The sequence below is a fragment of the Drosophila miranda genome (genome assembly GCF_003369915.1).
Source record: "Drosophila miranda strain MSH22 chromosome Y unlocalized genomic scaffold, D.miranda_PacBio2.1 Contig_Y2_pilon, whole genome shotgun sequence".
Taxonomy (NCBI): Eukaryota; Metazoa; Arthropoda; class Insecta; order Diptera; family Drosophilidae; genus Drosophila; species Drosophila miranda.
This window is the reverse complement of record NW_022881614.1, coordinates 11546253-11570347: the sequence shown is the minus strand read 5'-3', so window position 1 is coordinate 11570347 and position 24095 is coordinate 11546253. Positions and strand designations below refer to the sequence as shown.

Here is a 24095-nt window from a genome sequence, read left to right as displayed (position 1 = left end):
GCAGCGGGACAGAGCCTTGCCCTGGCGGTCACTTAAACTCGTTAACGTGCCATTTAAGACACATCACAGTGTGATGGACTTATTTCAGGCTGAGGTAAGCTCAGTCACGTCCAGGGGTCAATCCACAAGAAATTTGTAGAAATTGGATGGAACCTTAAGGGCGGCGTCAGGGGGCGGCCTATCGTAGAGGGGTGGATCGGGGCTAGAATGGGCGTCGCTCGTCGTGTATACGAAACGGCAGCGTGGACTCGGGGTGGGGTGGCGTCCGTGCCTCGGCTAATTGGAGTGAACTTACGCAATCGGGTGTTTTACTTTGATAATTCGACACTTTATTATAATTCTTAGCACTCTAAATGAACTTATTTTAATTGGTCGCCGATGTTTTCTTGTGAGTTCCGGGTACAACGTCTGTACTCCGAACCGGGTTTCTGCGTAAGTTTTTGGTACCACGTCCGTACTCTGAGCCGGGTTTCTGCGTAAGTTGATTCTTGGTTCTCGTCGTCGTCTTTTTATAGGCCCGTATTGCTGGGTCTGCGGGTTTGAAAATGCACTTCCGCGTCGGGGTGCACTTTGCCGTTCTTGGTGATCGTCGCAGATTTTCGCGGCGTCATCTTTCCGCCGTTGATGAACCCGGAAGACCGCACTTGGCCGATGGCTTGGCCTGGAGTGGGGAAAGTCCGCGTGACCTGATGTCTTTGGTCAGCGTTATGGAGTTGGCGCGTGTTGATCGGTGGTTGCGTGCGGAGAGGGGGCGTTGGTTGTGGGCGAGAGGTACGAAGAGAGTTACGAAGACTCGTGCGTTGGGTGTGCGGCGGTGGATGAGTCTTTGACTGAGGGTTGCTGGCTCGGACGACTTCGTCTTCTCTTGGTGAGAGTGCACTTATCGATGTGGGCCAGCTCTGCGGCTATTTAAACCGTTCTTTGGGGCTGTACTTGCGGAGCCCGCTCTTCTTTTCGCTTCCGTATTGCACCGCGGGTGCGTTTTGTGATCGCCTGCCGCTTTGCTTTTGCTGACTCAGCGGTGCCGTGGTTGGGGCGTCGGGTTAATGTCTCGTTGCTTTCTTCGTCGATGTCAGCATTTTCGAGTAGGTCAGTGGGTTCTTCGGACTCGTGATCGTAGAACTCTCTCAGGTCGTTGATATTTGCGGTTTTGTGTTTCCGGTTTTCGCAGTGTAGTAATTTGGCGATGTTTGGCGATGGAAAACTCTTGACCCGGTAGGGGCCGTCGAACTTCGGGGCTAGCTTTGCCGCAAAGCCCTCGGCGGCGTTTGAGAGGTGGTGTTGGCGTAGTAGTACCAACGACCCGACGGCGGGGCGCCATAGTCGCCGGCGGAGGTTGTAATGTCTCCCTTGCTCTTGACTGGCTCTCTGGATGTTGTTCCGGACGATGGCGAGTACTTCTTTCAGCCTCGTCGCTTTGCTGGTGGCCGTCTCTGGCGTACTCCCTGTCCCGGGCGTGACTTCGTCGTAGAGGTCGCCGGGGAGTCGGGGCTCTCTTCCTTGCAGGAGGAAGGCGGGGCTGAATCCGGTCGTCTCGGAGACGCTGGAGTTGATCGCCAATGTCATCTCGGGTAGGAGCTCGTCCCATGTATTCTGGTGGTCGTCGACGAACTGGGCGATCATCGTTTTCACAGTCCGATTGGCTCTCTCCGTCGGGTTTTCTTGGGGACAATATGGGGCTGTGTGTTGCAGCTCCACGCCCGCGCTTCGCATGAATGTTCTGAACGATCGGCTGGTGAACTGGGTCCCGTTGTCGCAGACGAATAGTTTCGGCACGCCGAAGCTGCTCAGAATTCGTTCTCTGAAGGCTCGTTCGAGGTTCGCTGTTGTCGCTTTCTTGAGGGGTACCAGTTCGACCCACTTGGAGAAAGTGTCGAAGAATACCAGTAAGATGGTGTTCGCTGCTTGGACCGTGGTAATGGTCCGACGAAGTCGGCACACAGGGTGGCGAAGGGTTGTTCGGCTTTACGTGTGAGCATCCTGCCCACGGCCTTGCGCTGCGTGGCTTTGAACTTCTGACAGCTTACGCAGCCCTGCACGTACCGTCGCACGTCTTGGTGTAGTCCTGGCCAGTAGTATCGTTGTGTTGCTCTCAGGATGGTTTTCCGAACGCCAAGGTGTCCTGCCGTTGGTTCGTCATGGCATTCGCGGAGTACTCTCGCCCGGCCGTTTTTGGGCACGCATAGTTTCCACGGTATGTGGTCGTCGTCGTCGGCTCCGTGTCCTAGATAACGGTATAGCTGCACATTTTCGTACGTGTAGTCTGGGTATTTCTGGGGTTCGTCTTGGACTTGTTGGATCCTTTGCTTAAGCCAAGTGCATGGTGTGTCGTCTTCCTCAATGCGGGAGAGGGTCTCCAGTGGTTGTCTTGACAGTGCGTCTGCGACTACGTTCTGGTTGCCGGCCCGATAGTGCACGTCGTATTGGTATTGCTGTAGTTCGAGCGCCCATCTTGCTACTCTACCGTAAGGGCTCTCGAGGGTATTCAGCCACTTTAGTGCGAGATGATCGGTTATGACGTCGAATCGGTAGACTTCGAGATAGCATCGCAGTTTTCGGATCGCCCAGATGACGGCGAGGCATTCCTTGTCGGTGGCCGAGTAGTTTTCTTCTGCCTTGTTGAGGCGTCGACTGACGTATGCGATGACCCGCTCTTTCCCTTCGATCTCTTGGGTGAGGACCGCGCCTACTCCAAGGTTACTTGCGTCCGTCTGCAGGGAAAATTTGACGCTAAAGTCTGGGCAGGCGAGTACCGGTGCGGTGGTGAGCAGTGTTTTCAGCTCGTCTTGTTGTTCTTGGCCCCATGTCCATGCTTTCCCTTTCTTCAGCTGCAGTGACATTGGTCCGGCTTTCGCAGTGTTGTAATTTGGCGATGTTTGGCGATGGAAAACTCTTGACCCGGTAGGGGCCGTCGAACTTCTGGGCTAGCTTTGCCGCAAAGCCCTCGGCGGCGTTTGAGAGGTGGTGTTGGCGTAGTAGTACCAACGACCCGACGGCGGGGCGCCATAGTCGCCGGCGGAGGTTGTAATGTCTCCCTTGCTCTTGACTGGCTCTCTGGATGTTGTTCCGGACGATGGCGAATACTTCTTTCATCCTCGTCGCTTTGCTGGTGGCCGTCTCTGGCGTACTCCCTGTCCCGGGCGGGACTTCGTCGTAGAGGTCGCCGGGGAGTCGGTGCTCTCTTCCTTGCAGGAGGAAGGCGGGGCTGAATCCGGTCGTCTCGGAGACGCTGGAGTTGATCGCCAATGTCATCTCGGGTAGGAGCTCGTCCAAACTGGGCGATCATCGTTTTCACAGTCCGATTGGCTCTCTCCGTCGGGTTTTCTTGGGGACAATATGGGGCTGTGTGTTGCAGCTCCCCGCCCGCGCTTCGCATGAATGTTCTGATCTATCTCTTGGTGAACTGGGTCCCGTTGTCGCAGACGAATAGTTTCGGCACGCCGAAGCTGCTCAGAATTCGTTCTCTGAAGGCTCGTTCGAGGTTCGCTGTTGTCGCTTTCTTGAGGGGTACCAGTTCGACCCACTTGGAGAAAGTGTCGAAGAATACCAGTAAGATGGTGTTCGCTGCTTGGACCGTGGTAATGGTCCGACGAAGTCGGCACACAGGGTGGCGAAGGGTTGTTCGGCTTTACGTGTGAGCATCCTGCCCACGGCCTTGCGCTGCGTGGCTTTGAACTTCTGACAGCTTACGCAGCCCTGCACGTACCGTCGCACGTCTTGGTGTAGTCCTGGCCAGTAGTATCGTTGTGTTGCTCTCAGGATGGTTTTCCGAACGCCAAGGTGTCCTGCCGTTGGTTCGTCATGGCATTCGCGGAGTACTCTCGCCCGGCCGTTTTTGGGCACGCATAGTTTCCACGGTATGTGGTCGTCGTCGTCGGCTCCGTGTCCTAGATAACGGTATAGCTGCACATTTTCGTACGTGTAGTCTGGGTATTTCTGGGGTTCGTCTTGGACTTGTTGGATCCTTTGCTTAAGCCAAGTGCATGGTGTGTCGTCTTCCTCAATGCGGGAGAGGGTCTCCAGTGGTTGTCTTGACAGTGCGTCTGCGACTACGTTCTGGTTGCCGGCCCGATAGTGCACGTCGTATTGGTATTGCTGTAGTTCGAGCGCCCATCTTGCTACTCTACCGTAAGGGCTCTCGAGGGTATTCAGCCACTTTAGTGCGAGATGATCGGTTATGACGTCGAATCGGTAGCCTTCGAGATAGCATCGCAGTTTTCGGATCGCCCAGATGACGGCGAGGCATTCCTTGTCGGTGGCCGAGTAGTTTTCTTCTGCCTTGTTGAGGCGTCGACTGACGTATGCGATGACCCGCTCTTTCCCTTCGATCTCTTGGGTGAGGACCGCGCCTACTCCAAGGTTGCTTGCGTCCGTCTGCAGGGAAAATTTGACGTTAAAGTCTGGGCAGGCGAGTACCGGTGCGGTGGTGAGCAGTGTTTTCAGCTCGTCTTGTTGTTCTTGGCCCCATGTCCATGCTTTCCCTTTCTTCAGCAGCAGTGACATTGGTCCGGCTTTCGCAGTGTTGTAATTTGGCGATGTTTGGCGATGGAAAACTCTTGACCCGGTAGGGGCCGTCGAACTTCTGGGCTAGCTTTGCCGCAAAGCCCTCGGCGGCGTTTGAGAGGTGGTGTTGGCGTAGTAGTACCAACGACCCGACGGCGGGGCGCCATAGTCGCCGGCGGAGGTTGTAATGTCTCCCTTGCTCTTGACTGGCTCTCTGGATGTTGTTCCGGACGATGGCGAATACTTCTTTCATCCTCGTCGCTTTGCTGGTGGCCGTCTCTGGCGTACTCCCTGTCCCGGGCGGGACTTCGTCGTAGAGGTCGCCGGGGAGTCGGTGCTCTCTTCCTTGCAGGAGGAAGGCGGGGCTGAATCCGGTCGTCTCGGAGACGCTGGAGTTGATCGCCAATGTCATCTCGGGTAGGAGCTCGTCCCATGTATTCTGGTGGTCGTCGACAAACTGGGCGATCATCGTTTTCACAGTCCGATTGGCTCTCTCCGTCGGGTTTTCTTGGGGACAATATGGGGCTGTGTGTTGCAGCTCCACGCCCGCGCTTCGCATGAATGTTCTGAACGATCGGCTGGTGAACTGGGTCCCGTTGTCGCAGACGAATAGTTTCGGCACGCCGAAGCTGCTCAGAATTCGTTCTCTGAAGGCTCGTTCGAGGTTCGCTGTTGTCGCTTTCTTGAGGGGTACCAGTTCGACCCACTTGGAGAAAGTGTCGAAGAATACCAGTAAGATGGTGTTCGCTGCTTGGACCGTGGTAATGGTCCGACGAAGTCGGCACACAGGGTGGCGAAGGGTTGTTCGGCTTTACGTGTGAGCATCCTGCCCACGGCCTTGCGCTGCGTGGCTTTGAACTTCTGACAGCTTACGCAGCCCTGCACGTACCGTCGCACGTCTTGGTGTAGTCCTGGCCAGTAGTATCGTTGTGTTGCTCTCAGGATGGTTTTCCGAACGCCAAGGTGTCCTGCCGTTGGTTCGTCATGGCATTCGCGGAGTACTCTCGCCCGGCCGTTATTGGGCAGGCATAGTTTCCACGGTATGTGGTCGTCGTCATCGGCTCCGTGTCCTAGATAACGGTATAGCTGCCCATTTTCGTACGTGAGGTCTGGGTATTTCTGGGGTTCGTCTTGGACTTCTTGGATCCTTTTTCTAAGCCATGTGCATGGTGTGTCGTCTTCCTCAATGCGGGAGAGGGTCTCCAGTGGTTGTCTTGACAGTGCGTCTGCGACTAAGTTCTGGTTGCCGGCCCGATAGTGCACGTCGTATTGGTATTGCTGTAGTTCGAGCGCCCATCTTGCTACTCTACCGTAAGGGCTCTCGAGGGTATTCAGCCACTTTAGTGCGAGATGATCGGTTATGACGTCGAATCGGTAGCCTTCGAGATAGCATCGCAGTTTTCGGATCGCCCAGATGACGGCGAGGCATTCCTTGTCGGTGGCCGAGTAGTTTTCTTCTGCCTTGTTGAGGCGTCGACTGACGTATGCGATGACCCGCTCTTTCCCTTCGATCTCTTGGGTGAGGACCGCGCCTACTCCAAGGTTGCTTGCGTCCGTCTGCAGGAAAAATTTGACGCTAAAGTCTGGGCAGGCGAGTACCGGTGCGGTGGTGAGCAGTGTTTTCAGCTCGTCTTGTTGTTCTTGGCCCCATGTCCATGCTTTCCCTTTCTTCAGCAGCAGTGACATTGGTCCGGCTTTCGCAGTGTTGTAATTTGGCGATGTTTGGCGATGGAAAACTCTTGACCCGGTAGGGGCCGTCGAACTTCTGGGCTAGCTTTGCCGCAAAGCCCTCGGCGGCGTTTGAGAGGTGGTGTTGGCGTAGTAGTACCAACGACCCGACGGCGGGGCGCCATAGTCGCCGGCGGAGGTTGTAATGTCTCCCTTGCTCTTGACTGGCTCTCTGGATGTTGTTCCGGACGATGGCGAATACTTCTTTCATCCTCGTCGCTTTGCTGGTGGCCGTCTCTGGCGTACTCCCTGTCCCGGGCGTGACTTCGTCGTAGAGGGCGCCGGGGAGTCGGGGCTCTCTTCCTTGCAGGAGGAAGGCGGGGCTGAATCCGGTCGTCTCGGAGACGCTGGAGTTGATCGCCAATGTCATCTCGGGTAGGAGCTCGTCCCATGTATTCTGGTGGTCGTCGACGAACTGGGCGATCATCGTTTTCACAGTCCGATTGGCTCTCTCCGTCGGGTTTTCTTGGGGGCAATATGGGGCTGTGTGTTGCAGCTCCACGCCCGCGCTTCGCATGAATGTTCTGAACGATCGGCTGGTGAACTGGGTCCCGTTGTCGCAGACGAATAGTTTCGGCACGCCGAAGCTGCTCAGTATTCGTTCTCTGAAGGCTCGTTCGAGGTTCGCTGTTGTCGCTTTCTTGAGGGGTACCAGTTCGACCCACTTGGAGAAAGTGTCGAAGAATACCAGTAAGATGGTGTTCGCTGCTTGGACCGTGGTAATGGTCCGGCGAAGTCGGCACACAGGGTGGCGAAGGGTTGTTCGGCTTTACGTGTGAGCATCCTGCCCACGGCCTTGCGCTGCGTGGCTTTGAACTTCTGACAGCTTACGCAGCCCTGCACGTACCGTCGCACGTCTCGGTGTAGTCCTGGCCAGTAGTATCGTTGTGTTGCTCTCAGGATGGTTTTCCGGACGCCAAGGTGTCCTGCCGTTGGTTCGTCATGGCATTCGCGGAGTACTCTCGCCCGGCCGTTTTTGGGCACGCATAGTTTCCACGGTATGTGGTCGTCGTCGTCGGCTCCGTGTCCTAGATAACGGTATAGCTGCCCATTTTCGTACGTGAGGTCTGGGTATTTCTGGGGTTCGTCTTGGACTTCTTGGATCCTTTTTTTAAGCCAGGTGCATGGTGTGTCGTCTTCCTCAATGCGGGAGAGGGTCTCCAGTGGTTGTCTTGACAGTGCGTCTGCGACTACGTTCTGGTTGCCGGCCCGATAGTGCACGTCGTATTGGTATTGCTGTAGTTCGAGCGCCCATCTTGCTACTCTACCGTAAGGGCTCTCGAGGGTATTCAGCCACTTTAGTGCGAGATGATCGGTTATGACGTCGAATCGGTAGCCTTCGAGATAGCATCGCAGTTTTCGGATCGCCCAGATGACGGCGAGGCATTCCTTGTCGGTGGCCGATTAGTTTTCTTCTGCCTTGTTGAGGCGTCGACTGACGTATGCGATGACCCGCTCTTTCCCTTCGATGTCTTGGGTGAGGACCGCGCCTACTCCAAGGTTGCTTGCGTCCGTCTGCAGGGAAAATTTGACGTTAAAGTCTGGGCAGGCGAGTACCGGTGCGGTGGTGAGCAGTGTTTTCAGCTCGTCTTGTTGTTCTTGGCCCCATGTCCATGCTTTCCCTTTCTTCAGCAGCAGTGACATTGTTCGGACTACGGTGGCAAAGTTTGGGACAATCTACCAACCGGCCATGCCTACGCATTGTCGTAGCTCTTTCAGGTTGGTCGGTGGCCTCAGATCCTTTACGGCTGCGATTTTGTCGGGGTCCGTGTGGATACCTTCTTCGCTGATCATGTGGCCCAGGTATTTTATCCGGCGTTGGAAGAAGGCGCACTTGTCCGTGTTGACCCGTAGGTTTGCCTTCCGCAGTCGTGCGAAAATTTCTTTCACGTTGTTCAGGTGTTCCTGGAAGCTTTTCCCGACGATGACGATGTCGTCGAGATATGCGAACGCGAATGGTTCCATGTCTGCGCCGATAACGGCGTCGAGGGTCCGTTGAAACGTGGCTCCCGCGTAGTGTAAACCGAAAGGCATTACTTTCCATTGGTATAATCCTCGGCCGGGTATCGTGAATGCCGTGGCTTCCCGGCTGTCGCGGGCCATTGGTATCTGCCAATACCCGTTTCTCAGGTCTAGGGTCGTGATGAAGTGGGCATTTCGGAGTCGCTCTAGTATGTAATTGATCCTGGGTAGCGGGTACGCGTCCGGGATGGAACGCTCGTTTAGCTGCCGATAATCTACACACATGCGCCATCTCCCGTCCTTTTTGCGGACCAGGACGATTGGCGCGCTGTGGGGGCTCCGGGATGGTTCGATTAGGTCCTCAGCTATCAGTTGGTCGACCTGTTCATCGATGATCCGCCGCATGGCTGGATTTTTCGGGTAGTACCGCTGTTTTATGGGTCGGTTGTCCCTCATGACGATGGTGTGTTCCGTTAGGCCCGTCGTCCCTCGGAGGCCCGCGAGTGTTGTCAGTTCCTCGTCTAGAAATTTCCGTATTTTCGGCGCGATGTCGGGAGGCCATGGGTCGGAGATTCGTTCCGAATCGTCCTCGGGTGTGTCGTCGATTCCTGGTTCGCAAGTGTGGTCGGGGTTCTCGGGGAGGATCGTTGTGCCGAACGCTAGTTTGGGCGGTGAGGTTCACCGACATGGCTCCAGGCGTGGTGCTGGGCCGCATGTCGGCGCCGTACGAGGTGTTGCCCGGGAGGCGTTCCATGATGTCGGGGACGGTGTGCGTCGGCTCCAGGTGCGTCGGGGTTCCGATAGGTGCCTCGTGTGGCAGTGATCGCCTTTCCCGGTTCCTGCCTGGGGTCGTGGGCCAGGGTGGCGGTCGGAGGTGGTACCTCGAGCGCCAGGCTGCTGCGTGGCGGCTGTCGTTGCTGGGGCCGGGTTGTCTTCTGGAGGGGCGTCCTGGGTTCCTTTCCCTTCGTTGGTGGAACCGCGTCGGTGCGTCGGCTGGTGCGGAACCAACGGTTGGCTCGGTCGGTGAGGAGCTCTGCCATGGCTCGTGGCAGGTAGTTCATGTCTACCCCGTACGAGAGGGCACGCTCTTCCAGTAGTTCGACGAACGACAGTGGGTCGTCCTGCCCGTCGAACTGGATTCCCCACTTTCGGATCCGTTCCGCCATCTGTGCGGCGTGACTGTAGTAATGACCGTCTGCGGGGCCATTTCCTCCCGCTGTCTGCAAGATCCTTGGCTCCGGGGGCGGGGGCTTCGGTAGATCTTCGACGGTTATCGATGACGGTGAGGTGCTGGCTTTGCCCTCCATGACTCCGGGAACTTGTAGGCTGAGTTTGGGGTCCGTCTTCCGCTTCTCTGTTGGTGCTGAGGTGTCGGGCTGGGGCGATCTGGCTCGTCCTGGCGATCTGGCGTACTGCCGCTCGAGCTCTGCCAACCTGACCCAGTCATCGTGTTCGAGGGGCCCGGCGACTAGTTCGGCAAAATTTCTCCGCAAATCTTCCACGTTACCCTCGCGGCTGAATCCGAATTCCTCCACGAAGGACTCCAGCTCCTCTCGGCGGCGTTTGTGTATCCAGCCGGTACTCACCCCTGTGTTGGCGACAAATTCTCCAGGGTAATACCCACTGGGCTGTTCCTCTGTATGGGATTCCATCGCTCCGGTTTTTACTCGAGTTGGCTGTTTCGCTGGGCTTGCGCTTTTCCTTCACTAGGGCACTGTGTCGAGCTTCGCGGCTGAGGCATCGAATTTCTTCCCGGGTGTGACGGCACTGTTTGCGTTTCTCTGTCGCCGTGTCGCGCTTTCGTCTGCTCGTTGCATTTGTATTGGGCGAGGTCGTGGTTTTCTTTGGGTTGTTCTCTTGTGTTCATGCTCTAGTGGCCGTGGGGTTTTATTCCACAAACCCTCGCTGACGTTCCCTTGGGTCCCTGCTCGGGCGCCACTTGTGATGGAACTATTTCAGGCTGAGGTAAGCTCAGTCACGTCCAGGGGTCAATCCACAAGAAATTTGTAGAAATTGGATTGAACCTTGTAACGAACCTTAGGAAGGTTCGTCACAGCGCGCTACATCGCGGGATCGTCACCGCCTCATTTTTCCCCTTTTTATATCTCCAGTTTCCCTTAAATATATCGTTACTTAGCCTTAAGAACAGAGAATGCATACAATAAATGTACCACCAATAAAGAAACTCATTCCCCATATCGTTTCACCTACCGTTTCACGACAGCCAATCCCACATTCTCGTACCAACACATTACCCCCACCTCTAACGAAAAGCTCCCGAAGCACTGACAATTAGCCGGTAAGAACGCCCCCACACCAACACATTGCCCCGCGTTTAGCCATAAGCTCCCGAGAAACGAACCGTTAGCCGGTGACAACTCCCCACTGGGCCAACACATTACCCCCACCTCTAAACTTAAGCTCCCGAAGCACAGACTAGCCGATAAGAACCCCCGCCCCTTCCCTTCGCGGCTTCGGGACGCTCCGCGAAGCGGCAGCCAATCCGAAGCCGACGAAGACGAAGACACGTAGATACTGAGAAGTTAGAGATCGGCGGCAGCGAAGTTTTCCCGAGCGCGCAAGCGCAAGCGCCGAGCAGACTTCACTTACGCGGAGACCCGGGCCGAGTATAGACGTTGTCCCGCGTGACAACTAGGATACAAGTTAAGAATCCTTCCGCGAACGTGACGAAACAACAAAAAAAATATTCAATGTAACAAATTACCTGTATAACTAGCAAGCAAATAAATCATTATTGTAACGAGAACCAACCCCGTGTAAGTCCCCGGACGCCCTGCGTCCGCCTCTCTCTCGACCCACGCGGGTGTGCCTCGCTCCGCGCCTTTCTTCTCGACCCTCACGTACGCCCAGTAAGACGAGCCGACCCCCTTTTCGGAGTTCCTGCGAACTACAAATTTCTTGTAGAAAGACCCCTGGACAGGACTGAGCTTACCTCAGCCTGGAAGAGGAGACATTACAAGTGGCGCCCGAGCAGGGACACGAAGGAAACTCTAACGAGGGGTTCGTGGATTAAAAACCCACGGCGGTCGGGAGTGCAAGAGACAGACCAAAAAAAAAAAGGGGGGAAAGATAACCCCCCCGCGTGTACGCCTACGTGCATACGCGGCCGATCGCTCGACCGCAGAAAAAACGAGGGGGAACGTTGTGAGTTGCTGCGGACACCGCAACTCTACAGTTATACCCGATACTTAGTCAGTATGGCTCTCCTCCGGCAGACGCCGCTAATATTGAACGACACGACAAAGAGTGCGTGCGAGAGAGACAGAAAATCAGTCTGAGCGTGACGTCGGGCGCTGCGTAGCCACTGCAAATTGATTTGTTCCTATTGGCTATAAAAATGATCTGATCCTATCCAGATTCAGCAATCTGATAGATATGGTCATTATCTATGATTCTGCGTTTTTAGTTTTCTCGAATGTGCAATATTGTGGATGCAACAGATTTTCGTTCTTTGTGTGGGCGGAAGGGGGGGGGGTGAAATTTTGAGATACACGTTTTATAGTAAGATCTAACAGGAGTGCGGATACCAAATTTGGTTTTTCTAGCCTTAATAGTCTCTGAGATTTTTGAATATCCCCAGATTTTCGTCCTTTGCGGGGGCGGAAGGGGGTGTGGCGAAATTTTGAAACAAACTCGTCTCGGTCCGATATATTAGGAGTGTGGATACCACATTTGGTTGCTCTAGCTTTTGTAGTCTCCGAGATCTAGGCGCTAATGTTTTACTCTAAGCAAAGCCGCCTATGCTACGTGCGTGTTAGAGAGAGACAGGGCGAGAAAAAATGAAATTGTTTTCTTGATGCTGGCTATAATAATAATACGATCCAATTCAGATTCCGCAGTCTTAAAGATATGGTCATTCTCTACAATTCAACGTTTTAGGTTTTCTCATATCTTTAAAATTGTGGATTCCACAGATTTTCGTCCTTTGTGGGGGCGGAAGTGGGCGGGGCGAAGTTTTGAAATATTTTTGTAGCAGTGACATATCACAGAAGTCTGGATCCAAAACATCGTTGCTCTAGCTCTTATAGTCTTTGAGCACTAGGCGCTGAAGGGGACGGACAGACGGACGGACGGACAGACGGACAGACGGACAGACAGACAGACAGACAGGGCCCAATAGACTCGGCTATTGATGCTGATCAAGAATATATATACTTTATGGGGTCGGAAACGATTCCTTCTGGACGTTACACACATCCACTTTTACCACAAATCTAATATACCCCAATACTCATTTTGAGTATCGGGTATAAAAACCCACCCCACTACCGCGGCGCGTAACCGTGCTCAAATCCCCACAATTCTAACGGTGAGGATCGCGAACGAGTCTACGTACGTGTACTAAGTGACAGTGAAAAGAAAAGGGAACACAGTACCTCAAGATCCCGGACGCTCAACCAGTCCGTAGGAACAGCGACGCAACGACCAAGAGAAGCATGGATCCCTATACGGGGGAACAATCAGGTGAATACGACGGGGACGAATTGACCGTTAATCCGGGGGTAAGCACCGGCTGGATCCACAAACGCCGCCGGGAAGAACTGGAAGCCTTCGCGGAAGAATTCGCGTTCGACCGCGAAGGGACAGTTGAGGACCTACGGAAAAGGTTCGCCACGCTGGTCGAAGGACCCCTCGAACAAGAGGCCTGGATTCGACTGGCGGAACTCGAACGGCAATACGCCAACCCACCGGGACGCGCAAAGTCGCCGCAACCCTCTACTTCCGGGCAGGCGGAGAGACGGAAGGCAGACCCCAAAAGCGGTCTGCAGATCCCTGGGGCCCCCGAAGGCAGACCAACCGGCCCGCCCATCGTGGTGCCCCTCTCCCATGAGGAGGCTCCTCCCTGAAAGCGATAGACCCCGGGGAGGTAACGACGCGTTGGAAGCCCATCGATACAGTCAAGCTGCCCAGATGGCGGAACGGATTAGGAGGTGGGGGATCCAATTCGACGGACAGGATGATCTGTTGTTTTTCATCGAGCTGTTGGAAGAGCGCGCGCTTTCGTACGGGATAGACACCAACCACTTGCCTCGAGCTATGGCGGAAATCCTTATCGACCGAGCCAACCGCTGGTTCCGCACCAGCAGGCTGCAAGGCGCCTCGTGGGCCAACTTCCGGCAAGAATTTTTGGCCTTTTTCCTCCCGCCGCGGTATTTCGAACAGTTAGAGGATCAGATCCGAGCCCGCAAGCAAGCGACGGGCGAGTCATTCAAGGACTTCATAATCGAGCTCAGGTTGCTCATGCACCACGCCGGGTACGATGATGCCCAAGAGCTCAACAGGATTTATGATAATACTCTGCCGGCATATCAACTGTACGTGCGAAGACACGAACTGCGAAGTTTGGCCCAACTAACGATGTTGGCTACGGAGTTCGAATCCATCCAAGAGCGGAATAACCCCACTGCTCCCACTGCCCCTCGGCCCGGCCCAAGATACACTAGACCGACGACGCACCAGACGCAAAACGAGGTCGAAGCAAACCGGACCTCCTTTCGGAAGCCCCAATGGGACACGGCAGGACCGGCAAGGAGACCATCGTCAAACCGACCCGACACTCCAGCGCCGGAGGTCGCTCACCGCATGGTCACCACCCCCATCGCCAACCCACGGATGGCCTGTCGCCGCTGCGGCGAAGCCGGCCATGCCTCCCACAATTGCACCAACCCCTCTATCCTGTTCTGTTGGGAATGCGGTAAGCGAGGCGTAAGGACCATCGATTGCTGCCGCCAAGACTCGTCGGGAAACGACCAGCGTCCCCGACTGGCACGGGAACAGCCGGGAACGACGCCTCCCCAAACCCAGAACTAAGCCACCCACTACAGATACAGGACGGCCGGATAGTGGCGAGGGTGACGATAGGAGGACGGGCCACAGAGGCCACTGTGGATACCGGGGCGTCCCGGAGTTTCGTCAGCGCCAACCTCGCCCGGCAGCTCGGCAACGACGCCGGCCTCAGGGAAGCGTGCGTCCAGATCCGCCTGGCAGACGGGTCGGTACGCGAAGTAACGCAAATTCTGTTGGCGTTCGTTAAACTGGACAAGCGCAAGGTACAGATACCGCTCCTAGTGTTACCAAACATGCTAGAGCAGGTCATCGTGGGGATAGACTTCCTCTGCGCCATCGAAACAACGATACAGTGTGGCACCACCCTCCTCCAACTCCGCGACAGTCGCCTCGCGACAAATACACCGGTAGTTACCGCCAGCCAGGTGCACACCCCGGAACACGCGCCTACGAAACCCAAGGCGACGAACGATACGCCACGCTAACAAGGAATCAGGAACACGAAGCCCAGGACCCCGACGGAACGCCCTGACCCCAGGTCATCCAACCAGGGCAAAATCTCGGGTAAGGCAACAAGGGACGCGAACAGACCCACCAGGACCCCCGGTCCAACGTCCTCGACGAGTGGTGGAGAGCCCGGAGCGACGATCGAACCCCCACGGCGGCGACGATCGTCCAGCGGCCCAGCGCCGAATACAACGACCACGTTAGCCGCCCCGGCGAGCGAGCGCGGTAACGCAGCCCTTTCGATAACGGAAACTCCCACATCCGAAATCGTCCTTACTGCCCGAAGTTTTCCCAGCCGAGAACCGGGAATAGGAGCAACAGCCACTCGAGACACCGACCGGGGCGCCGACGCGCCCGTGGCCGGAGATCAACTCATCAGCACCAACGCCACGGGGTGCTGCCGGAGCCACCCTCCCCGCGTCGCCGAAGGTTTCACTATAGCAGGCACCAGAGCGGAAATCTGCGTCACCCGAACGAGCCACTGGTCTAGTACTAAAGGGATCATCGAGACCCGCATGTTCGTGCATCACGCCGAATACGACACGACCCATGTATTCAGCCGGAGTCCCGAAAATGCCTACCCCGGTGGTCGCTAATATGAGGGAGTACCCTCGTGGGATCGAACCGCCAAGCGCGTTCGACATGACCATACTCCCCGAGGGCCGAGACCAGACCCCCGCTCCCGGAACCAGCCGGCTAAGCGAAGAGGAGCCAGAAAGAGTCCCCGACCCCTGGCCTCCCGACGTGGCGACGCAAATCCAGGAATTCCTGGACGAAGAGCTGCCGAAGCTCGCAGGCCTCCGAGGGACCACGGACCTCACGGAGCACACGATAGTTATGAGGGCCCAGCGTCCCATAAAGCAACGGTACTACCCAAAGAACCCGGCTATGCGTCGGATCATCGACGAGCAGGTCGACCAGCTGATAGCAGAAGGCCTGATCGAGACCTCGCGAAGTCCCCACAGCGCCCCCATTGTCCTCGTCCGCAAAAAGGACGGGAGGTGGCGCATGTGTGTGGACTATCGACAACTAAACGAACATTCGATCCCGGACGCATACCCGTTGCCGAGGATCAACTATATACTGGAAAGACTCCGAAACGCGCGGTTCATCACCACGCTGGATCTGAAGAATGGATACTGGCAGATACCGATGGCCCATGACAGTAAGGAGGCCACGGCGTTCACGGTGCCCGGAAGAGGCCTCTATCAGTGGAAGGTAATGCCTTTCGTCCCCAATTTCGCCACCATAGTGCAACCGATGTCATTGCTACTAAAGAAGGGGAGAGCATGGGCATGGGGACAGGAACAACAGGACTCCTTCGACGAACTCAAAGTGCGACTCACCACCGCCCCGGTGCTCGCCTGCCCGGACTTCAACGTCAAATTCTCCCTGCAGACCGACGCGAGCAACGTGGGTGTGGGCGCGGTCCTCACCCAAGAGATCTAAGGGAAGGAACGCGTCATCGCAGAGGAGAATTATTCGGCCACCGACAAGGAATGCCTGGCCGTCATATGGGCAATCCGAAACGTTCGACGTGGTGACCGACCATCTCGCGCTGAAATGGCTAAACACCCTTGAGAGCCCTTACGGGAGAGTGGCGAGATGGGCGCTGGGGCTGTAGCAGTACCAATACGACGTACATTATCGGGCCGGCAACCAGAACGTGGTCGCCGACGCGCTCTCTAGGCAACCTTTGGAATCCCTTTCACGAAGAGGGCACGACCTGCCCGTGGCTCAGAAGAAGGATCCAACAAGTTCACGACGAGCCCCAAAAATACCCGGACGACACGTACGAAAACGGGCAGCTTTACCGAAACCTGGGGCACGGAGCCGACGATGACGACCACGTGCCGTAGAAGCTCTGTGTGCCCAAGGACTGCCGAGCGAGAGTCCTCCGCGAGTGCCACGACCAACCGACGGTAGACCACCTCGGCGTACGAAAAACTATCACGAGGATATCCCAGAGGTATTATTGGCCGGGATTTTATCGCGACGTGAGGCGATATATCCGCGGTTGCGTGAGCTGCCAGAAGTTCAAGGCTACCCAACGCAAGCCAGTGGGCAGGATGCTCACTCGCAAGGCCGAGGAACCCTTCGCCACCCTGTGCGCCGACTTCGTCGGACCGTTACCCCGATCCAAACGGGGGAACGCCATCCTGCTAGTTTTCTTTGACACCTTCTCCAAATGGGTCGAGCTGGTGCCCCTTAAGAAGGCAACGACGGCTAGCCTCGAACGAGCTTTCAGGGAACGCATACTGAGTAGCTTCGGTGATCCGAAGTTGTTTGTCTGTGACAACGGCACCCAGTTCACCAGTCGGTCGTTCAAGACCTTCCTGCACATCGCCGGCGTGGAACTCCAACACACCGCGCCCTATTGTCCGCATGAGAACCCGACGGAAAGTGCAAACCGGACCGTGAAGACGATGATCGCCCAATTCGTGGACGATCACCAAAACACGTGGGACGAACTCTTGCCAGAAATGACGCTGGCGATCAACTCGAGCGTCTCGGAGACTACCGGTTTCAGCCCGGCATTCCTCGTACACGGAAGAGAGCCCCGACTGCCCGGCGCCTTATACGACGAGGTCAAGCCGGGGACGGGAAGCGCCCAGGAAACTCCTATGGGTAAGGCCGCCAGGCTAAAAGAAGTGTTCGCCATCGTCAGAAACAACATTCAAAGGGCCAGCCAAGAACAAGGGAGGCACTACAACCTTCGCCGACGACAGTGGCGTCCCACGATCGGTTCGCTAGTACTTCTACGGCAGCATCACCTCTCAAACGCCGCCGAAGGCTTCGCGGCAAAACTGGCCCCTAAATTTGACGGCCCCTATCGCGTGAAGGGTTTCCCGTCGCCAAACATCGTTCAGCTGCAGCACCCGAGCAGCCGGAAACGGAAGGTCGCCAACATCAACGATCTGAGAGAATTCCACGACCGCGAACCCGACGAACGTGCCGGGGAGGCGGACGACCCAGGTACCGCCGAACAAGCGCCGGACCACGACAGGGGCACAGATACCGGCTGAAACGAAGGGAAAAGGGGGGAAGGGGCGCCCGTGCCGGGGAAAAACCCGAGCGAGGCAAGCGACTGCCCGGATCCCGAAAAGTGCCGACACTAGGTCGACCGACGGCGTAGCCCGCGACAAGCGTCTCCGGCAGTCCGAGACCCCACCATCACCGATCAGTGCCATTCCGCCACCACAGCCGAACGGTCGAATCGATCCCAACCCAAACGCATCCGAAGATAACGCAAAACCATACAACATGAAGGACCTACTGATTTTCCTCACTCTGCTAACCTCGACGCGCGCGCTGGTCAAGTTGAATGACTACACTAACGCGGACTATATCCCAATAGCGGACGGGGACGCCCTCATTTGGGCCAACCACGGATACCTGCACCACACTACGAACGTGACTTCATACGAAGATTACGTCGCCGAAACGGAACAAGCCGCGGAGCTGTTTAGCCTAGACCGGATGGCGCAAGTGATAGCAGCCGACCTGGACCACATCAAGAACCTGGTGGCCACGCTAAGGGTCCACCATCGGGGAACAAGGAGTATAAACCTGCTCGGAACAGCATTGAAGGTAGGGGCCGGAACGCCCGACTTCGACGACTGGGAGCAGGTCAAATTCCAACAAAAGCAGCTGGCGGAGTCCAGCCGTGGCCAAAACGAAATCAATCAATCAATAAGGAGCGCCGCCTCCTATTTGTTCACCCTCGTCGTCGCCATCCCTCTCTGCGCCATCATCTGGGTGCTATACCGCCGCCTCAAATCCCAAGGCCTTCGGAACGAGCATACAGCACGAGACGTGGAGGCCGCCCCCCGTAACCCCCGGCCAATGACGAACCGGCCAGAACAACAGAGACGGCGCACGGTACTGTCGCCCCCGGCAGAGCCTTCCCGCGGCGATACATGCCCAGAGGCCGGCCGAGTCCAGCGATAAGAGCTGGCCCTACACCTGGCCCATCGGCGCCCGAAATCCGATCGGAGCCCGCGTGCGACGCATAGCTGCGCTGCCCGTAAAACGAAAGTTACGAAGGGAAAAGACGACGAAAATGAAATATCCAAAAAAAAAAAAATAAAAATAAATGAAGAAAGAACGAATATAAATGTCAATTCGGCAGATTCATGCATTACACTCATTACACACATTCATAAACCCATGCCCCGAACGTCCATAATCGTCCCACGGATCCATTTACCATAGCTTAGATTACAGAATTGCAAGCCCGCTGACGCCGGCTCCCGTGATTCGCGCTGTCAGCGGAGGGAAATGCATGACGTTAGAAATACAAGAAATAAGTCAGATTCCGAACGCCGAGCGAGCAAGGCGATTTTGATAAAACCCTACTATACCAGAACCAAAACAATGTAAGTTTTCGTCACGCCCGCTGGGAGGCCCTAGAATTAAGAAGATTAAAGTAGATTAAATAGAAAATAGACACTCTCCCCCTCCCCGAACTCTACGCACCGAACAACCAGCCATGAACGCCACCGAGAACACCCCAGCTAAGGCGCACCAGAGAGCCGCTGCATCAGCAGAGTCACCCCAAGTCGTAGACCTCACGGATCTCTCCGACGCCGAGGAACCGGAGTCCACTGCCAAGGCGGAGGACGAAGCCAGGAGTAGCCGAAGAACCCCACACCTCCGATGGGGACATGTACGCAGATATGGAGCTAGACGCCGACGAGGCAGGGGCAGCCGACCACGAGGGTCCCCGAGACAGCCCCCCGCTGTTCTCCCGCCGACCATCCGGGTTCCGTCGAGAGAACCTGTGGTCGCCGCCGCCGTATAAGCGACGAGCCGCGCCCTGCTCCCCGGAGCCAGGGTCACCGTCATTCGAAGAGGAGTTCGAAGATGCCGGTTCTAGCCAGCACAGCTTCCCGGAACCAGAGACGCCATCATACGCGCCGATGTTCGAACAGGAGTTTGAAGATGCCGGTTATCACCAGCGCCGCGATCCCCGAACCGGCCGTGGCATTTACCGCCCCGAGAGGGGGCTTGAGCGTTACACACCGAAACCATACAACGCGTACTACGACGACGGGGAGAGCGAACAGGAGGAACCCTACGGTCGGCAATTCATAGCCGAAACAGAGACCTTTCACCACACGGTCACGCCATGGGGGTTACGCGTCACGCGTAACCACCAGATGTTCGTAGACGTCTTTGTCCCTCCCGGCCGGAATGTCAACGCGTTCTTCAGGACATTCCGAGAAGCCGCGGAACCAATCGACTACCGCTCCGAACCGGCCGCCCCAGCCAGGGCAAGCCCCCCGCACGCCGAAGCGCGACCGCCAACGCCCGCATCGGATCCTCCCCGATGCCCCAATCCTCCCGAAGAGTCAGCGGCGGCCACGCCCCCGCACGCCGAAGCGCGACCGCCAACGCCCGCATCGAATCCTCCCCGATGCCCCAATCCTCCAGAAGAGTCAGCGGCGAACGCACCAACCAACCGTCACCGCCTCATTTTTCCCCTTTTTATATCTCCAGTTTCCCTTAAATATATCGTTACTTGGCCTTAAGAACAGAGAATGCATACAATAAATGTACCACCAATAAAGAAACTCATTCCCCATATCGTTTCACCTACCGTTTCACGACAGCCAATCCCACATTCTCGTACCAACACATTACCCCCACCTCTAACGAAAAGCTCCCGAAGCACTGACAATTAGCCGGTAAGAACGCCCCCCACACCAACACATTGCCCCGCGTTTAGCCATAAGCTCCCGAGACACGAACCGTTAGCCGGTGACAACTCCCCACCGGGCCAACACATTACCCCCACCTCTAAACTTAAGCTCCCGAAGCACAGACTAGCCGATAAGAACCCCCGCCCCTTCCCTTCGCGGCTTCGGGACGCTCCGCGAAGCGGCAGCCAATCCGAAGCCGACGAAGACGAAGACACGTAGATACTGATAAGTTAGAGATCGGCGGCAGCGAAGTTTTCCCGAGCGCGCAAGCGCCGAGCAGACTTCACTTACGCGGAGACCCGGGCCGAGTATAGACGTCGTGACAACTAGGATACAAGTTAAGAATCCTTCCGGGAACGTGACGAAACAACAAAAAAAATATTCAATGTAACAAATTACCTGTATAACTAGCAAGCAAATAAATCATTATTGTAACGAGAACCAACCCCGTGTAAGTCATTTTTGGGGATCCAAACCCCTCCCCGGTCACCAACAACTACTCGCCAGCGAGCCACACTCACCTCCACTAACCCCCGATCAATCCTCGAAACTCCCCCCCTCACGCAGGTGTGACACGCCCTGCGCCCCTCTCTCGACCCCCACAGGTGTGACTCGCCCTGTGACCCCTCTTTCCCGACCCACGCAGGTTTACCTCGCCCTGTGTCCGCCTCTCTCTCGACCCACGCGGGTGTGCCTCGCTCCGCGCCTTTCTTCTCGACCCTCACGTCCGCCCAGTAAGACGAGCCGACCCCCCTTTCGGAGTTCCTACGAACTACAAATTTCTTGTAGGAAGACCCCTGGACAGGACTGAGCTTACCTCAGCCTGGAAGAGGAGACATTACAACCTTAGCTGGGCTCGGCTTGCCCTTGCCCTGGCCATTGCCCCCCTCCCTGTCGACACCTTTTTGCACACTAGATCAAAACTGGCGCAAATCTCTATCTAAGCTGCCATCAAAATGAATCCAACGGAAAGTTTAATGGCCGGAACTTGGTCGGGCAGCGGAAGGAGCTTCTAAGGAGCATACGCATTTCCGGCTTTAGGTAATTGAACTTGACAACAACAAAACGAACGAAAAAACTCGCCAAAAACGAGTTGAAGGCCCAGGGTTTATGATGTGAAAAGAAGCAGCGTGTGGCCTAAGCAGCTCCATCTATGGCCCCGTCTCCAGCTCCAGCGTCAGCGTCAGCTTCACTTTCAGTTCCAGTTACTCCCACATCCCCATTTTCATCTTCTGGCCAATGATTTCCGCAACGAAAATGCCGCCCGCTGCCTGCCACAGGAAGCGGCAGAGACAAAACCGTCGGCAAGAGGGCGTCGAGAGGAAGAGTACATTCTGGCCATGGCCCGGCCCTGGCTCTGCTCTGGCTCGGCCCTGGCCATTGCCTGATTTTCTATTCTTTTGGCAGGCGTCCCAACTTGGTTCCTGAATTTACGAGTACGGCAATGGCACTTCTCCGTGCGCCCCCATCTCTCAGCAGAGTCCTCCTTATCATCGTTCCAGACTCCCAGGCGGAGGTTGTCTCTGGTGTGGCAGTGGCAGGCGCGGAGCGGAGGCGGAGGCGGAGACGGAGACGGTGGCAGTGGCGTCCAGGCCCATGCATGGGAATCCGATTACTCGAGGCGTATGCGGATATTTTTTCCCTTTTTTCCGCAAGAGTGGAAGGAGGATGCGGGAGCTGATGGGGAAGTGTATATATGAGCTACCGTTGCCGCTGGCACTACCTCCTCTGCCTCTCCTGCCTCCTTTGTGGCAATATTTCTGCACTTTATCTGTCTGTAAATAACGATTAACTATGCTATGCTGCCCCTTCCACGGCCACAGACGCTGCCACTGCTCCCCCACTCAGCTGTGGAGCCATTGCCACTGTCCTTTGGTTTAGTCAGATTCCCCTGCCACCGAGAGTGTATGTGTGTGTGTGTGTGTGTGTTCTTTATTGTTATTGGCGATAGAGAGATGGAGCGAAGGAGCCCAAGGGGAGTGGCATCCATTGACAGGTCGAGACACCAAAAGTGTGAATGCTGCAGAATTGGCCAAGTCGAACCAGAAGCCCGTGAAGTAGAAGTAGCATCAGGCAGCAGAAAGCAAAAAGCAGACGAGGCAGTGGCCATGTGGCAGGCAATAAATGGCACGATTCAATGAATATCCATCTCCTGATTCGGCATGCCTCTCCCTATTCTCATCATCATCATCATCTGTTTCTAATTTGAGGGATAGCCTCAGAGAGTGGGAGAGGAGAGCATTTACTTTAGTGAATTATTTGCGAATCGGAAATGTAATTGATTCGCCAAAGCCCAGCCCAGTCCAGTCCAAAGCAGAAGGAACAGAAAATGACTTGGATTATTGTCATCTAATTGATGGAAAAGCTCCACTCCACTCCCATTGCAGTCCCAGGGATTATCCGTATTGTTGCCTAGGTCTCCGGAGCTTCGGTTCTCTTTTTCTGTCGCTTTCTACCCTTATCAAATTGCTGACAGTTGCTCTTGTTGCCGTGTTTCTTTTCGAAATACTTCAGAAGTAGGGTATTATTCTCATTCCTAGATGTTGGCAACTCGTTGAAAGAAGTTTCAATCGAATGATGTATGATATATTGATCCCCTGCTTCTCCGTTTGTGCAACTCGCTTATGGTAAATTTGTACCCTACTGTAATCGGTGCATACAAATAAATCCTTGAGGGTATGTATCTAAAGCTTCAACTACTGAAAAATACATACATATGGTACATATGTACATACCTTTCTCTGTTGTTGGTCTTGTTATTTCTGCGTTGAACGAGTATTTGGTTACAACAGCAGGAAGGGCCTCGTGTCGAGTGCTGGAAGGACATGCCACGGGGAGACACGACACTTAATCCCTTCGGTCCTGTCCTGCCACACTTGCAGCTAGCCCTCAAATATTTATATTTGAAGTTTTGTATGAAATGTTGGCAAAACAGATGACGAAATGTAAACGAATGGCATTTCTGTTTGTCTCCGCTTGTGGTTTGTCTTTAATCAATGGCGATGGGGCCAACATTCATCCAAATCTGGCTTTTGCTAATGAAAGGCTGATTAATGGAACCAGGGTATCCCTGAAGTCCCCGAAAGTGGTATGCCCAGGCATGCCCCCTTTGTGAGGAGGCAGCTCGAAAAGGGTGGCTGGTGGGGGGTATTCATTGTCAGGTCAACAATGAAGAGCTTTCGCTGCGAAAGCACGTGCTCAATTTTTAATTCCAATGCCAGGCCTTCATCCATCTCGCTTGCTCGCTCGTTTGCTGTCCCTGTCACTCTGCCCTACGAGAAATCTGCGCTTTAATAAGCTCCATTGCATTCCTCTTGAGAAGAGTGGAAGGGAGGAAGGGGAAGAAGAAAAAGAAGTAGAGAGCAAGAGCATTGAATAGAATAGAATAAAGAGAACGAACAGGCAGAAAAACTGTGAACTGTCGGGGATGGGGGCGTGGCACTTGAGTGGCACTTGGTCGTTTACAAGAGCTTTTCGCAAGTACCAGGAGTACGAGAAGAGGGAGTGCGAAAGGAGTTCGAGTTAGAGGAGGAGGTGGAGCCGAAGGCGTGGCAAGAGTACCCAGCATGAGCTTTTTATTATCAACATCAACATCAGCGTGTGGTACCCCTCTTCCTACTCCTCCATCATCATCATCATCATCATCATCATCAGGAATATCGCCATGATTCGCGTTTGTCGTCCAACTTGAATTGCTAATAATTCTGTCGCAAACGTTTGATGGTTTACTCAGACGGAAATGAAGGCATTGGTGCGCCGCTGCATTGGCAAGCAGCCCACTGGAGAGATGGTTATATACCGGGACCTGTATACAAGTATATGCATGGTACATAACAATCTTTAGGGTAGGTCAGCCCTAGTGTTGTGTTATATTGTTGCATA

The 24095-nt window shown here is 55.2% G+C and overlaps 2 protein-coding genes across 6 annotated transcripts in view; both read left to right on the top strand.

The window, feature by feature from the left end:
• LOC117193624 (uncharacterized protein DDB_G0284459-like) overlaps nt 1–24095 on the top strand; it is an 87906-nt gene that overhangs the window by 21104 nt on the left and 42707 nt on the right. The gene's annotated exons all lie outside the window — the stretch shown is intronic.
• Nucleotides 18337–20095, top strand: LOC117193625 (formin-like protein 16). 2 transcript variants are annotated; one of them, XM_033398367.1, is made up of 2 exons: nt 18337–18887; nt 18958–20095. In XM_033398367.1, the coding sequence occupies exon 2, from the start codon at nt 19176–19178 to the stop codon at nt 20040–20042; it is 867 nt and encodes a 288-aa protein (XP_033254258.1). In that variant the 5' UTR covers nt 18337–18887; nt 18958–19175; the 3' UTR covers nt 20043–20095. The 2 variants fall into 2 exon arrangements, with proteins under 2 accessions (XP_033254258.1, XP_033254259.1); XM_033398368.1 differs by having other exon boundaries at nt 18951–20095.

Coding starts and splice junctions, on each gene's coding strand:
- LOC117193625 (XM_033398367.1), top strand. CDS start 19,176: ATGTACGCAGATATGGAGCTAGACGCCGACGAGGCAGGGGCAGCCGAC.